Here is a 13142-nt window from a genome sequence, read left to right as displayed (position 1 = left end):
CGGTTTACAACCTCTATCAGCTGGCGTAGGCAGGAAAATTAGTGTCGTTTCTATACACCACTGGCGCTCTGCTACCTTTTTTACTTAAGGGGCGTATAAAAACGACACTAATTTTCCTGCCTACGCCAGCTGATTTTTTTTTTCAAATAGCTTAATTAAATGTTAATTATTTTTTTTTAACTTCCAAAATTTTACATAATGTGTAGAATTGATTATACTTTACAAATTCATGGTTTAAAATTAAGCATAAATTGCCAAAATATTTTTTAAAAATAAAAAAAAGTGACGGAAGCATTCGGATTTTTATGAAAGATACTGTACATCACCTTAACCGATCGGTCAACTCGTTAACATTATATTTCTTAACGTTTTTCATCGACTTTTACCCCAGGAAAACGAAAAGATTATTTTAAAAAACCCGTGCATTGTTATAGGACAACTTTCTTTTAAAAATTCTCCCTGCGCGTGATTTTATTTTTGTCCGATATGGTTTGAAAAAGCACAGCATATAGATAATAAAGATGCCTAAAAAATGTGAAGAGAGCAATAAAAAAATACCCCAGGGAACTGGTTCTATGAATTAAAATCACGAAAAATTTACGATTTTTTGTGTTTTTTAATGCGCGTGATCTAAATATTTGAAACTTTCAGAATATTTTTTAAAGACGAAATCGCACCCCAATCTCAAAGAGCAACCCAATAAAAAAAGCTGAAAACGGAACAGACTAATATACCCGCAATTTCCATGTAGCCCCTATGGACACATTTACAGCGACCGATTCTACGCCAACTAATTGCGTGGATTTCCCAATTTCTCTACCACCGAGTCGTACCCACTCAGCCACCGGTCCTCCCTTTTCAGAGGCCAGCGCTACGCCACCACCTGGTGGTTAGGAGTAGCATTAGTTTGGTTCCTCCGTGGAATCGCACTCGGGACCTTTTGTGCTCTCCTCATAAAGCGATCCCTTAATATTTGTCAAAATTTGTCGAAATTTGTAATGCCTCTAGTAGCGACAGTGCAATTTTGTAGTTCAAAGTACAAATTTTGAAGTGGAAAACTTTGAGGTATAGGGAATGGTTCTCTGAGTTGGTTTTATTGTAAATCATTCTTTACATTCGTATAGAGTGAAGAATTGTGCATCTTTTGGCACAAAGAAAAATATTTTAGCTTGATTATTAGTATTTTTTGTATATGTTTGAAAACACCGTATTTAACACGGAGCATATGAGGGAAAACGGGGTGTACCTAATAAAGTGAACGATACCGTAGCGCCATGGGGGTTAATCCTACGACAACTTCATGTGTATAAAAAATGTAGATCATTATTAGATCTACTCAGGAAAAAAAAGAAAAAAAATCCAGCCAAAACCTTTCGAGAGTTATTGCACTTTTTTTAAGATATGTATTGCCATAAGAATGCACTGAAAAAAGAGGGGGTTTACCTTATAGCTTGGTGGGTACTGTAATCAGTTATCGTCTCCAGTGATTCGACATTTTCTTTCTTCGCGCAAGTTTTCCCGGCGGCACACCGCAGCGTCATTATGGAGGAGATGAGTTCGGCGGCCACCAGCCGATGGAATAACATGAACGTGAACAACGACTCGTCGTTAATAACGGCGGATGTTTATATCGAGAGCGTCATATCCGCTCATCATCTAATCCGCTACCCGCGTGTAGCTTCTTACTTTACGGCCGCCTGCCATACTCTTCGACTTCATCGGTATCGGAGGTAAAAAAATAAATTCATTTTCTTTATTCACCTTCCATTAAATTTTTTTTTTTAACCAGAAAGGCCGGGTCTAAGGGTAATTTTATGTAAGATGCGAATTTTATTTTGTAATTTTTTTTTTCCTTCTCGATCGTGACGGGAATGACTAGTCTAAAAAAATTTGAATTCGATATTTAAACTCGAGCTCAAGGCGTTCATCCATAATTTGTCTATTTTTTTCGGATTGATCATTTCTCGCGCAATAGTTCGAAATGGGCGGCACCCCAGTTTGGTGTGTTACTGTCTCGTCGAGAGAAGTCAATTTACCTTTACAATCCCCCGACATGCGTTAAACGGAAATACAAATTTAGAAAAAGATATAAAAAAAAAACTTTTTTGGGAGTGATTTTTTATACATTCATCGAATTGGCCATGATTGATGATTTTCTCACCCGTGGGGCAACCAATCAAAGATCCGTTTCCATCCGTTTCCATCCGCTGCGGATGTGGAAGTGGCTTTCCTCGACATCGAATAAAAGAAATTGAAATTTTCGACTTCCTCATTTTGTCCAGGAGCCCCGAAAATAATAACCCGTCAATTTTAAAAATTATTTTGAATTTCCTTTAGGGTAATTCGCTGACAGTGGCGGCGTTGGTGCGTAGCCGTAAATTGCGGTCGCACGCCACGACGGCGTTCGTCCTGAATCTGGCGGGCTCCGACCTCCTCTTCTGCGCCACTGCGCCTTCAATCTGCCGCTGACAGCCTCGCGCTACATCTACGAGTCGTGGATCCTGGGCTACACGCTCTGCCGTCTCGTTCCATTCTTGTTCAACGGAAATGTGGCATCCTCTCTCTCCAGCATTGTTCTCATCACCATCAATCGGTATGCACCTAATTGTCCTGTCTGTCCAGCAGCAGCCGGCTGTTGGTCTCTATAATATCCCAGAGGATTTAATTTTTATTAAAGGCCGGCCATTCATTTGTTCCCATAGGTATATTCTGATAGCTTCGCCGTCTTGGTACGACAAGATCTACCTGCGCCCGCTGATCGTCTTGATGATCCTTGGCTCGTGGCTCTTCAGCTTCCTGATGATGATGCCTCCGCTGCTGGGCATCTAGGGCGACCTGGGCCTCAATCCCGCCACTTTCTCCTGCACCATCCTGCCCGGCGAGAACGGCAAGTCGCCGAAAAAGTTCTTCGCTTTCGGATTCCTCATCACCTGTGTGACCGTCATCGTCTCCTACACTTGCATCTTCATCAAAGTAAAACAGTCCAGATGCAACGTCATGGCCCACAGGTAATTGGTTTTTGCCAGGGTTTTTTTAATTTCGGCGGGATTTTAAAAATTGGTTAAATTGAATTTAGCCCCGGAACGAGAATTGGCAACAACAGATTGGAAGAGCATCGCATCAGGCCAATGTTCCGGTGATGAAATCGGTGAAAAAGCCGGGCAAGAAGAGCACGTCGGAGAAGCACCTGAAACGGGATTACCTGCGACTAAGCCCGCATGATGCTCATCATCCTTTGCTGCTGCCTTTTCTGCTTCATGCCACTCATGTGGTCAACGTGGCCGACGACGAGGTTCGTGTGAACAAATAATCAAGGGATTTTATTTCATTTCAGTTCTTCCATATAGAAAAAGACAAAATTGCCCGTCATTCACGTGATGTCCTTTCGTGTTTTCCAACGTTGTTCCAAACGGCAGAACCGGTCGGCCTACACCGAATTCGAACCCAGTGTACATATGCGTTGTTCTCCCTTTAATTTTTTAGATGTAGAACATAATGGGAATTTTTGTTTTTTAAATATTTTTGCCGATTTTTGCACGATTTTTGGACTCGACTTTTTTTTAACAATTTTTTTTTGCTCGCACTAAAAACGTGCCATAGTGGGAGGAAGAAAGAAAGAGAAAGGCGTATTTCTTTTTTGAAAAAATATTAAAAAATAATTACGGCTTGTGCCGGTAACGCTCACCGAACAGAGGGCGAGCGAGGAATTTTTAACAATACGAGGATTCCGAAACCCCTGCTTTGTTGAACTGGAAAGCGTCGTTATACTTATACATTTAAGGGCAAAATAACGAGACTTATTGCAATTCCCATGTTTTCACGGATAAATTATAATTTATCCAAATTCATCCGTCAAAAAATCTATAGAAAATATTCCGCCGCGCTAGACCGGCCTTCATTAAGTCAAAGTTTCATAGCTCAATCGTGTGCACTATTTGGACTGTGTATAGTTGTATACTTTAGTCGTTCGTACCTCGTACCCAGAGGGGTACATATTGACGTTAGATTTATTGCATATATTTTTCCTATACTTTTTGCAGGAAATTGCCAACTGTGTCGTTGAGTATTAAACTTTCTCAATGCGTCTTTTTCTGAGTCATAGAAATATACATTTCTGCTTCAGTTTCTTTTAAAACAGTTATGCATTTATTCATGCCCTTCCCGTATCCTGAAATGGTCTAATCAGACTTTTTTCTATCCTATGCAAAAAAAAGAGACATAAAAGATGAAATATGTTGTTCATGTTCTAAAAAAAATTTTGTGAATCAACTCGAATTTTATCAACTAGGAAAAGACTAGAAAATGCTCAAATGTTTTTAATTAGTTGTAATAATTAAAATCCAGAGGAACACTGTGTACTTCCTCATCAATTAAGGGACGCAATATACTCCACCCGTGTTTCCTCGTAACAGTGATAGAATAGAAATCGTCGAATAATAACTTGTACGGGTCTTCTTAAAATGTATCCATTTTTCATTGGAAACTAAAAATAAGAAAACTTAAACGAATGTTCGGTTGCTAAAAGAGATTGTGGGTGGTAACCGCGGTGGTAACAGGCACGTTTACGTCGTTAGCAATTAATTTGAAACAACATTTTAAAAATAATGCATTACGGAAATTTTAAACAGCAAAAATTCTAAAAAAGAGATATTTTGAAAAATTCAGTTCTTTGCGAAATGAAACAAAACGTTATTTTATCTGTCATTTCATGCATAGGCCGAAATTCATTGGTTATTTTCCTTCCTAAACCAATTGGTTTTAGTGACTTATGCATTTTACCGAATGGTGCCTGCCATTTGATTGAAACGACGTTTCTCGTCGAACATCATTACAAATCAATAACTACTGAGAATCCCTCCCTATTTACTTTCCTTTATAATCATCCGTAGTCGTGGATTGCTGAAAGGCTTAATTATATCAATCTCATAATATAATGGAATATTCATATATCCCGACCGGTTTCTCATTGGTGTTCAGAAGGATATCTTGTGAATTACGGAGCTTAATTTTATGGATTTCAGTAGGAAAAAAAAGTACTACAATGAACACTCTCACAGTGATCTCACTGGAAAATTAGAAAATTACTGTGAAATTCCTGGAGTGATTTTATGTATGCAGAATCTGTTGTGACAAGAAATCTTGGAATTGAGAGTACAGATTACAAAACAAACAGCGAGAAAACATGAAATTATGCTGATGAAAATTTTATAAACATTGATGCCATTTGAGTAGGTTGCAAATTGTGTCCATTCACCAAAATCGTTTGAGGCGAGTCAACTCGTACGCAAGGAAAGTCGATAACCTAAGACAACAAGAATGTGTCAAAACACGAATCCATAGGTAAAGAAAAGCATGTTATATATTGCAACTTACTTCGCCCTTAAAGGAAATGTGTATAGTATGCATTTGAGGGTCTGGAATTAGGAGAGAGTCTCCGATTGTCAAGCCATAATCTTGTGATAATCTATAAATCGTCGCAATAGCAGCAAAATCTTGCTTATCGGATATACAACACGCCCTAGGAAATTACAATAAAAATTATTCTACTAATAATTATAACTAAAAATATAAGTAATTTTACAAAGGACTTCCTCCGTCATAGGACACCGATGCGATAACTTTAGCCACAATATATTTCCCTTTATTAGCGCCATCCACCAAGTCCTGAAGGCAAGCGCGTTTAAAAGTAGAATTTGTTCTATAGAGACCAAAATCTTTGGAACTGATACTCTGTTTTTAAGCAATCAATAATAAGCATTACATAAAAATTAATTTAAATCGCGTAATGAAAAACCTTCAATAAGCTATTCAATTTTCTTGGCTTTAATTTTCCTTTTAAAGTCACCATTTCCTTCACATTTAACAGAAATTGCAACGTGAGTTCATATTTCGACTTGGAGAGTTCCCAGTCAGGTTCAAATTTCTGAGAGCGTTCTAGATTTTCCAAAGCTTCTTGATATTTTTCATCATGAAATAAGGCCTTTAAATAAATAGAAAACTCAACAGATAAAGTACAGTACTTAAAGAACTTTTTTTAAATTTAAAATTCCCACCATAGCTTTATTAAAACAAAGATCAGCAGTATTGAAGTTTCTTTGTTTAACTTCATATTTTTCTGCTTGACCATAGGCAGCTAGTGCTTTGTGGATGTACCCATCTATATTTAATTTTAATTTAAGATGATTAAAATGTAATTAGATAATTAAGATTAATATTATTTAGCTTTCAACATACCACTGTGGGTGCTGTAAAAAGCTACAGAAAAAAATGCATTTCCTAGAATGAGCCAGCTTTTCCCATCAGTTGGATCTAACTGTACAGCTTCTTTAGCCAAACTAAGTCCTTCAAACAACAGTTTTTTTCTCTCTTCTGAATCGGTAACTTTCAGTTGTCGTAAAACTATCGATAAATTCCGTAACGAAACTTTATTGCGGAGCTTTAAAAGATTTTCAGAAAAAGAATTTAATTAACATTGTAGAAGGTAGGCTATATCTGATAACATGTTAGCTTACCTTTTCTAGAGCACATGAAAAACAGTTTTTAGCTGATAATGTGTCACCACCTTTCCAGAAGCATTCACCTTTAATTTGAAACATAATTATGTAATTACACAATTATATCTAATCCAAAATGTAGTATCATCTGAGGAAGTTATTCATAAATATAGTTAAAACAACCCACCCAACTCATTCCAAGCCTCAACATAGGATGGATTAAGTTTCACTGCTGAACTCAAATAGTTTTGAGCTTCTAAATCATAATGGGGCATAACATTGTGAGCCCTTCCTAACAAATACTGGAAGACTGATGGGTGAGTGCTGGATGGCACATCTAGAATTTGTTAGTAAATCTACTATTAAATATGTAAATTTAATTTGTACAGCAATATTTCACCATTAACAAGACAAGTAGATTTTATTTTTTCAACCATTGCCAGCATTTCCTTTTTTACAAGATCCCATTTTTGATCTTGGGAGGATTCCGATGATGATGAATCGTAATAATGATCCCTCAAATAATAAAGCTTTTCAACTTCCTCCTGTATGTTAAAAGATAACTAATTTATTACACAAAAACAGAAAATATACGAACCGATTGCAGACAAGGGACCTACATGCAACGAAGTAATAATCTCAGGCATCTCTGGAATTTCACTAATACTGCTATGTTTCTTTAGATCTCCGAACTTTCATTGTTTTACAATGCCTCTTTCACAAATATTGCTTGTTTAGTGTTTACTAGATAGAATTACTCTTTCATATTGTGTATGGCCTGGTAACTAAAGCTAGTTTCGCAGACTACTCGCGTCGGTCGTCGGTGTGGTGGACGGTGGTGTGGTCTTTAGTGATGGCTGGCACCGCTAGGTGTAATGCTCTACTCTACTGGACTACTGCACTACAAACGCTACTGGTATACGGGCTAGTTACGCTACGTTATTTATCTGGCCTTGCCTTTTCATTTGTCCTTGAGCGATAGGTAAAGCCAATTTACGGAACTTCGTCTACCTAATAACCAACTCCACAAGTAATCACTGATGGAGTTAATTTGTTTTGTTAGTCAAATTTGATTTTAGAAAAACATCGATGGCATTTCAATGTCAATTGTCCGACACTTTCACAGAGGATTTACGTTCTTCTAATGTTCCTCGTAGGGCAGACTTCAGACCTTAGTTCATGATCTGTTTGTTTGTTCTCAACATCATAAGATAGTCAACATGAGTGTAAAATCCCAGTCTTGTGGGTTAACGAGTTCTAAACTCAAAAAAGCAACCGCCTCAAAAATTTCTGAGTAATATAATTTCACATTTGTGCCTATTGTATTTCTTACATGTGTTATTTTTAATGTTTGTAGTGATGGACTAGAAGAGGAGGTGGATGAGAAAGGAGTCATAAAAAGGTAAATGTTGTAATTTGCTCAAGCTATTCATCGAGTTGTGAAAAAACCTGTTACATTAAATTAATTCAATTTTTAACAATTGATAGGAAATCAAGGAATTTAAGTGAGAAGAAACGAAGAGACCAGTTCAACATACTTATCAATGAGCTATGTTCTATGGTTTGCACTGGGAAAAGGAAAATGGATAAATCAACTATTTTAAAATCTGCAATATCATTTATTCGGAATCATAATCGTAAGTACAACTTTTATTGTTAGTAAATTTTGAAATACATGTAGAAATTTTATTAATGGTTGGTTTACATAGAAGTTACAATGCAGTCACATTGCCAAGAATCTGTTCAAGAAGATTGGAAACCATCTTTCTTGTCCAATGAAGAATTTACACATTTAATGCTAGAAGTACATCCATAAATTAATAACTCCTTCATTTCTATCTATATTGTAAAAGTTTTCATATAATTAGGCACTTGATGAATTTATAATTGTGTTTTCATCAACTGGGAAGATTTTGTATGTGTCTGAAAACATCACTTGCCTCTTGGGGCACACACCTGTAAGTTATTAAATGCATAAATTTCTGAGGGTTTCACAATTTTTATGCGTATATCCTTGCAGAGCGATTTGATAGGCTCTTCCCTTTCGGATCTGGTTTGGGAAGAAGAAAGAATTGTGGTAGAATCTTTGCTAGGTTCATGGGGTGCTGATCATGAGAGCAGTCAAGTAACGGGGAATAAGGGTAATTTCTATATTGTTTGGATACACAAATTTACGTTTAATTTAATTCTTCATTTTCAGAAAATCACATAAGCTTGAGTTGCCACCTTCGCCGCGGGAATTTAAGCGACGCTAATTTCGAGAGTTCCAACTATGAGCTCGTATTCTTTTCTGGTTACTACCGCGTTCAAGGAAACCCTGACAGTTTGTTAAACAAATATTTTGTTCCTAATCCTAAAATTGGTATTACATTTGTTCTGTATTGTTTATAGTATCTTCGGTGTCCCGTGTGTCGTCTTCATGGGGAGATGATAGCAAGGAGAGCACGAATTTCGGCGATGCATTGTCTCAGTACAATGGGTATGTTTCTTTATTTTCTTGAGGTCGTAATTTCTCTTGCAATTCTTGACATTTATTAATATTATTATTTTTAGCTTGGTTTTTGTAGCGAGTGCTCGTTTGCAAACTCCTCAGCTTTCGGTGGAAATGTCGATTGTAGACGTTTCCAAGAGTGAATTTACGTCCAGACACAGCCTAGAATGGAAATTTCTATTCCTCGATCATCGGTAACGTGAAGAAGAAAATGCAACTGTTATGAATGAACGCGCAATTATTTATTGCTTTTATTTTAACAGAGGGCCTCCAATCATAGGTTATCTTCCTTTTGAAGTGCTCGGGACATCGGGTTACGATTATTATCACGTCGACGATCTCGAGAAAGTTTCTACTTGTCATGAAGCTTGTACGTATGACTTTAAACACGATTTGAGTTTTCAGTCTCGACTGCCTGTGAGCGCAATTTAGAAAGCTGGCATCTTTATAAGGGAAACGGCTATGTTATATTATATCAAATTACTTTTATAAGATGTATTTTTGTCTGCATAGAAACGAAATCGAAACTGGAAATTTCATTAGGTCAGACGTGTGGCTTGAAAATGTATTTTGACATAATTTTTAAACATTTTGAGAATGTTTGGGTTTAGGACCGGAAAAAAAGAGAAAGAATATGTTATTTTTATACTGGTTAAAACCTGTTTTGTTTCTGTTTGCCTTACCTGAATCGCATAATTTGGTCTATTCGCGTTATGGAGTGCCAACAGCTGTTGTTTGTGTCAAATAGCCTTTTAAAATTAGTTGAATGGTTTGGGAACTAAAAAATTGTAATGAAGGACGATCAGGAGGGGGGAAAGGTTCGCCTATGACAAACTTTGAATTAATTGATCGAATCTGTTGATAAAATGTTTTTACTTGCAGAGTAAGGAAATTTTGTTAAAACTTAAAAAATTAATACGTTAACTAGAAAATTACTGGGAAAATAGACTAAGCTGAAACCTTTGTGTGTGACCTTGCTTTTTGTGTGTGCAAAAATCTTCATCGTCATTCCATTGAATTTTTCTAGCCAAATTTTTTCTCGTTCAGTGGATTTTAATCTTCTTTTATATTTTTTTAGTGATGCAAAAGGGTGAAGTTACTTCGTGCTGTTACCGTTTTTTGACGAAAGGCCAACAGTGGATTTGGTTGCAAACAAAATACTATATCACATACCATCAATGGTATTCAAAACCAGAATTTATAGTATGCTCACACAGAGTTATAAGGTATTTTTCTATTTGTATTTTTCAAGCATTTTATTCATTAAACATCTTTTTTCATTAGTTACAATGAAGTTACTGGTCATCCGCTAAAAATAGAAAGTGGGGAATCATGTGATCAAGTTCCTGGAACACCGAACACGCCCACATCTAAACAGCTGAAATCTGAATACAAATCAGGTTTAAGCCACGGGAAAAATGCGAAAACTGATGATAGAAATGTCCTTCAAGATGATAGTAACAGAAATCAAAAAAGAAATGTGATTGCGAATCAATCGGTATTCATTTTTTATTTATTTAAGAAAGCAACCCATTTAAATTAATGATTTTTGAAAGCAGAATCGGGATCGTATGAAAAATAACAAGCAGAACTACCACCATAATGTGCGACAACATCAGCCGAACTCCTCTACGAGGTGAAATTCTAGCGTGATTTATACAGATAATTTTAGAAGCTCTTGTGTTTAACGTTAGTTTTGTACTATACAGTGATACTCAACCACCTGAGAGCCCAAGTGGAGAATCAGTCATGCTGAGGCCACCACCCTTGCCTACTACTGAATCCATGCCACAACATTCACGTCATCCATCAGGATCTTCTCGTGTCGGAACTGCTTTATCAGATACTGGATCCATTTCTAGTTCGGGTTCGTTTCAATCTGCAGCTTCCATGCAGTCTGACCAGTCTATGCATTCAATACATAGTCATAACTCCATGCAATCTGTCCATGGCCAACAAACTCAGCAAGCAACACCGACTTTTCGTTCAAGTAACCAATCTTGTTCAGGTAATGAGAAAGAATGGGAAATACTATTTTATCTTGACGAAATTCGTCTAAGTTCTCCAATCTTTACTTAATCACTGTTAATCTTAATAGTGCATAGCTGTGTCAATACGAATCATCAGCACCAAAATAAGCAACCACAACCTCAATTTGGTAACCAGCATAGCTTTACTTCTGCAAATAATATGCAAATGAGGAATACAGGTCAACTTGTTTATACTCAATCAAGGTAGATCAAAATTGTTTCTTGTAGATGATTTAGAAGATTTTACGGTTCATGTTTTGTAGAGGTGGAGAGGTACACTCAAATCTCTCTCCGTCGACTCCTGTTTCTACATCTTCAATATCAAACACCGGCCATAGATTTCTGCAACCGCGCGTTAATAGTGGATCTTCTGTGCGGCGTACGTTTCCCTCCGGAACCAGCCCTACACCTGTCCCTACTTCCAATTCTGCGTCGAGCAGTGGTGCGTCTTTTACTTACCAATCAGTTTCAATTGGAATGGAAGGCTCGGGAGTTGCTTTACCTGTTCAGAGAATCATAGAAGGTTTGCCTGTAGTAACTTTACCTGGAATCGTCGCTCATGAGGTAAGATGGTTAAAAAATTTTGGGTGGTAAACTTATAAACGATTCGCCTAACTATGATTTATTACAAGCCAATCATTATGACGGCTGGTCAAAGAGAATTCCATGAGCGTTTGAGAATTAAGCATCTGGAAATCCAGAAATCAATCCTGGCTCAACAAGAAGAATTACGGCGTGTTGAAACAGAACTTTTGCTAGCACAGTATGGAGCTTGGGGACCTACAGTTCTTAAGGTAGAAAAAAAAATATTTATTATCTTATCTTGTTTGTTTTTTATTATTTTTGTATACTGATTTCTTATTAATTTTTTTAGATGACGGTTCCTTATGCGGAAACTGACGGAACGGCTTCTGCTACCCAGCCAACTGTTCTGAGTACCGGTGGATTAGTTACTTGTCTTACTACAGAAAATTCCATATCTTTAGGCCAACCGTCTTCGTCTCAGGTTGGTAATTCGAGTGCAGGATCCATGACATTTTCTCCTGGAACTCCTATTCTTGTTCAAAGTCCTCCTGAACTGCATACCCGTAGTCCAGAAAGAGATTTTCTCTCACATGAAATTCAAATATTACTTGCTCAGAGCTTGCTACAAGACAATCCCACGTCTATTGAATACCTTCCATAATATTTAGTCTCGTCAGCATCAGGGCCAATCAAAAGATTTCATTATTAGTGGTTTCGGGCGTCGGGTTTGAATTCATATAGCGTTGAGCAATCAGTACCTATTGACAATCATATATTTTAGTTCGTTTTCAAAGCGAGGGAAAACATTGTGGAAGTTATACGTCCGACAAACAGAGCGATACTTAGAATTGAATTTTTGATTTACAGTGCCATATTGCTGTACTGTGTTGAATTTTTTATATTGCTTGTGTGTGGATTAACCTACCAAATTGGTTTCTTTTTCATTTGAAATGAAATGTTAGGCATAAATTCTTCGTCTGTCTAGGTGTACTAAATGTTTTTTGAATAGTAGCGAAGGCAAAGTCTTCACCATCTACACCTTAAACGTGTGTATTGCAGCACGTGGGAACATCACTGTGTCCATATTTACAAATGTGAAATTTAAGTTACAAAGATTTTTTAAGACAGATTCACACAGGAGCTTTATCAAGAGGAATCACTTCATTGATTTATGGTAGCCTACATTTATCTGTACATATTATATTGACAATGAAAGAATATATATTGATTGTTCTTAATTTTTTAAAAAACCGTAATATACTCTGTTAACAGATCGTTTATTTGCGTGAAATAACTGTTATTTTCGTACATGTGATTTATTTAGGTGTTTCAATAAACAAAAACATGCTTGACATATCGACCTTTTATTGGTTTAATAATCTGTGTTAAAAATTCATTTGGAGATTGTGGAACATTGGTTGTTCCGTTTAGTATTGTACAGTCGAGTCAACATGTGCGGTCCCCGTTTAAAAATATGCACAGCGAAATTGTTTCGTATCGTGCACTTTTCGGCTTCGCAGATTCTTTTCTTTCGTTATTACCCGGGCAAACGTGAACTTTCTCCTGCACATTGTCTTATCGCACATGTTGTTTGGCTCGATA

General features: G+C 36.9%; 2 protein-coding genes across 2 annotated transcripts; one reads left to right on the top strand and one right to left on the bottom strand.

Annotated features, from left to right (window-relative positions):
* Positions 1 to 5092: 5092 nt before the first annotated feature.
* On the bottom strand, positions 5093 to 7295 carry LOC124321233 (tetratricopeptide repeat protein 5-like). The gene is made up of 10 exons (XM_046784146.1): positions 7115 to 7295; positions 6895 to 7039; positions 6682 to 6831; positions 6513 to 6580; positions 6235 to 6436; positions 6054 to 6157; positions 5795 to 5980; positions 5582 to 5730; positions 5374 to 5518; positions 5093 to 5302 (listed from the first exon to the last, which is right to left on the bottom strand). The coding sequence occupies exons 1-10, from the start codon at positions 7139 to 7141 to the stop codon at positions 5189 to 5191; spliced, it is 1290 nt and encodes a 429-aa protein (XP_046640102.1). The 5' UTR covers positions 7142 to 7295; the 3' UTR covers positions 5093 to 5188.
* Positions 7296 to 7390: 95 nt separating this feature from the next.
* On the top strand, positions 7391 to 12894 carry LOC124321231 (circadian locomoter output cycles protein kaput-like). The gene is made up of 19 exons (XM_046784143.1): positions 7391 to 7476; positions 7558 to 7788; positions 7852 to 7896; positions 7983 to 8131; positions 8204 to 8298; positions 8363 to 8452; positions 8515 to 8635; positions 8695 to 8817; positions 8886 to 8973; positions 9048 to 9179; positions 9249 to 9355; positions 10064 to 10211; positions 10270 to 10483; positions 10545 to 10621; positions 10695 to 10993; positions 11084 to 11219; positions 11279 to 11579; positions 11648 to 11809; positions 11890 to 12894. The coding sequence occupies exons 2-19, from the start codon at positions 7715 to 7717 to the stop codon at positions 12199 to 12201; spliced, it is 2673 nt and encodes an 890-aa protein (XP_046640099.1). The 5' UTR covers positions 7391 to 7476; positions 7558 to 7714; the 3' UTR covers positions 12202 to 12894.
* Positions 12895 to 13142: the final 248 nt, after the last annotated feature.

The sequence above is a fragment of the Daphnia pulicaria genome, chromosome 1, assembly GCF_021234035.1.
Source record: "Daphnia pulicaria isolate SC F1-1A chromosome 1, SC_F0-13Bv2, whole genome shotgun sequence".
Classification (NCBI taxonomy): Eukaryota; Metazoa; Arthropoda; class Branchiopoda; order Diplostraca; family Daphniidae; genus Daphnia; species Daphnia pulicaria.
Note: the sequence above shows the minus strand (reverse complement) of the source record. Positions and strands in the feature narration are given on the sequence as shown.

Excerpts from the sequence above, each read along its gene's own strand:
- LOC124321231 (XM_046784143.1), top strand. The coding sequence starts at position 7,715 with ATGAGTGTAAAATCCCAGTCTTGTGGGTTAACGAGTTCTAAACTCAAA. Across the intron at positions 10,622-10,694 it reads CAGCCGAACTCCTCTACGAG|TGATACTCAACCACCTGAGA; the intron begins GTGAAATTCTAG and ends TGTACTATACAG. Across the intron at positions 11,580-11,647 it reads CTGGAATCGTCGCTCATGAG|CCAATCATTATGACGGCTGG; the intron begins GTAAGATGGTTA and ends ATTTATTACAAG.
- LOC124321233 (XM_046784146.1), bottom strand. The coding sequence starts at position 7,141 with ATGCCTGAGATTATTACTTCGTTGCAT. Across the intron at positions 7,040-7,114 it reads AGATTATTACTTCGTTGCAT|GAGGAAGTTGAAAAGCTTTA; the intron begins GTAGGTCCCTTG and ends TTTAACATACAG. Across the intron at positions 6,437-6,512 it reads TTTCATGTGCTCTAGAAAAG|CTCCGCAATAAAGTTTCGTT; the intron begins GTAAGCTAACAT and ends AATCTTTTAAAG.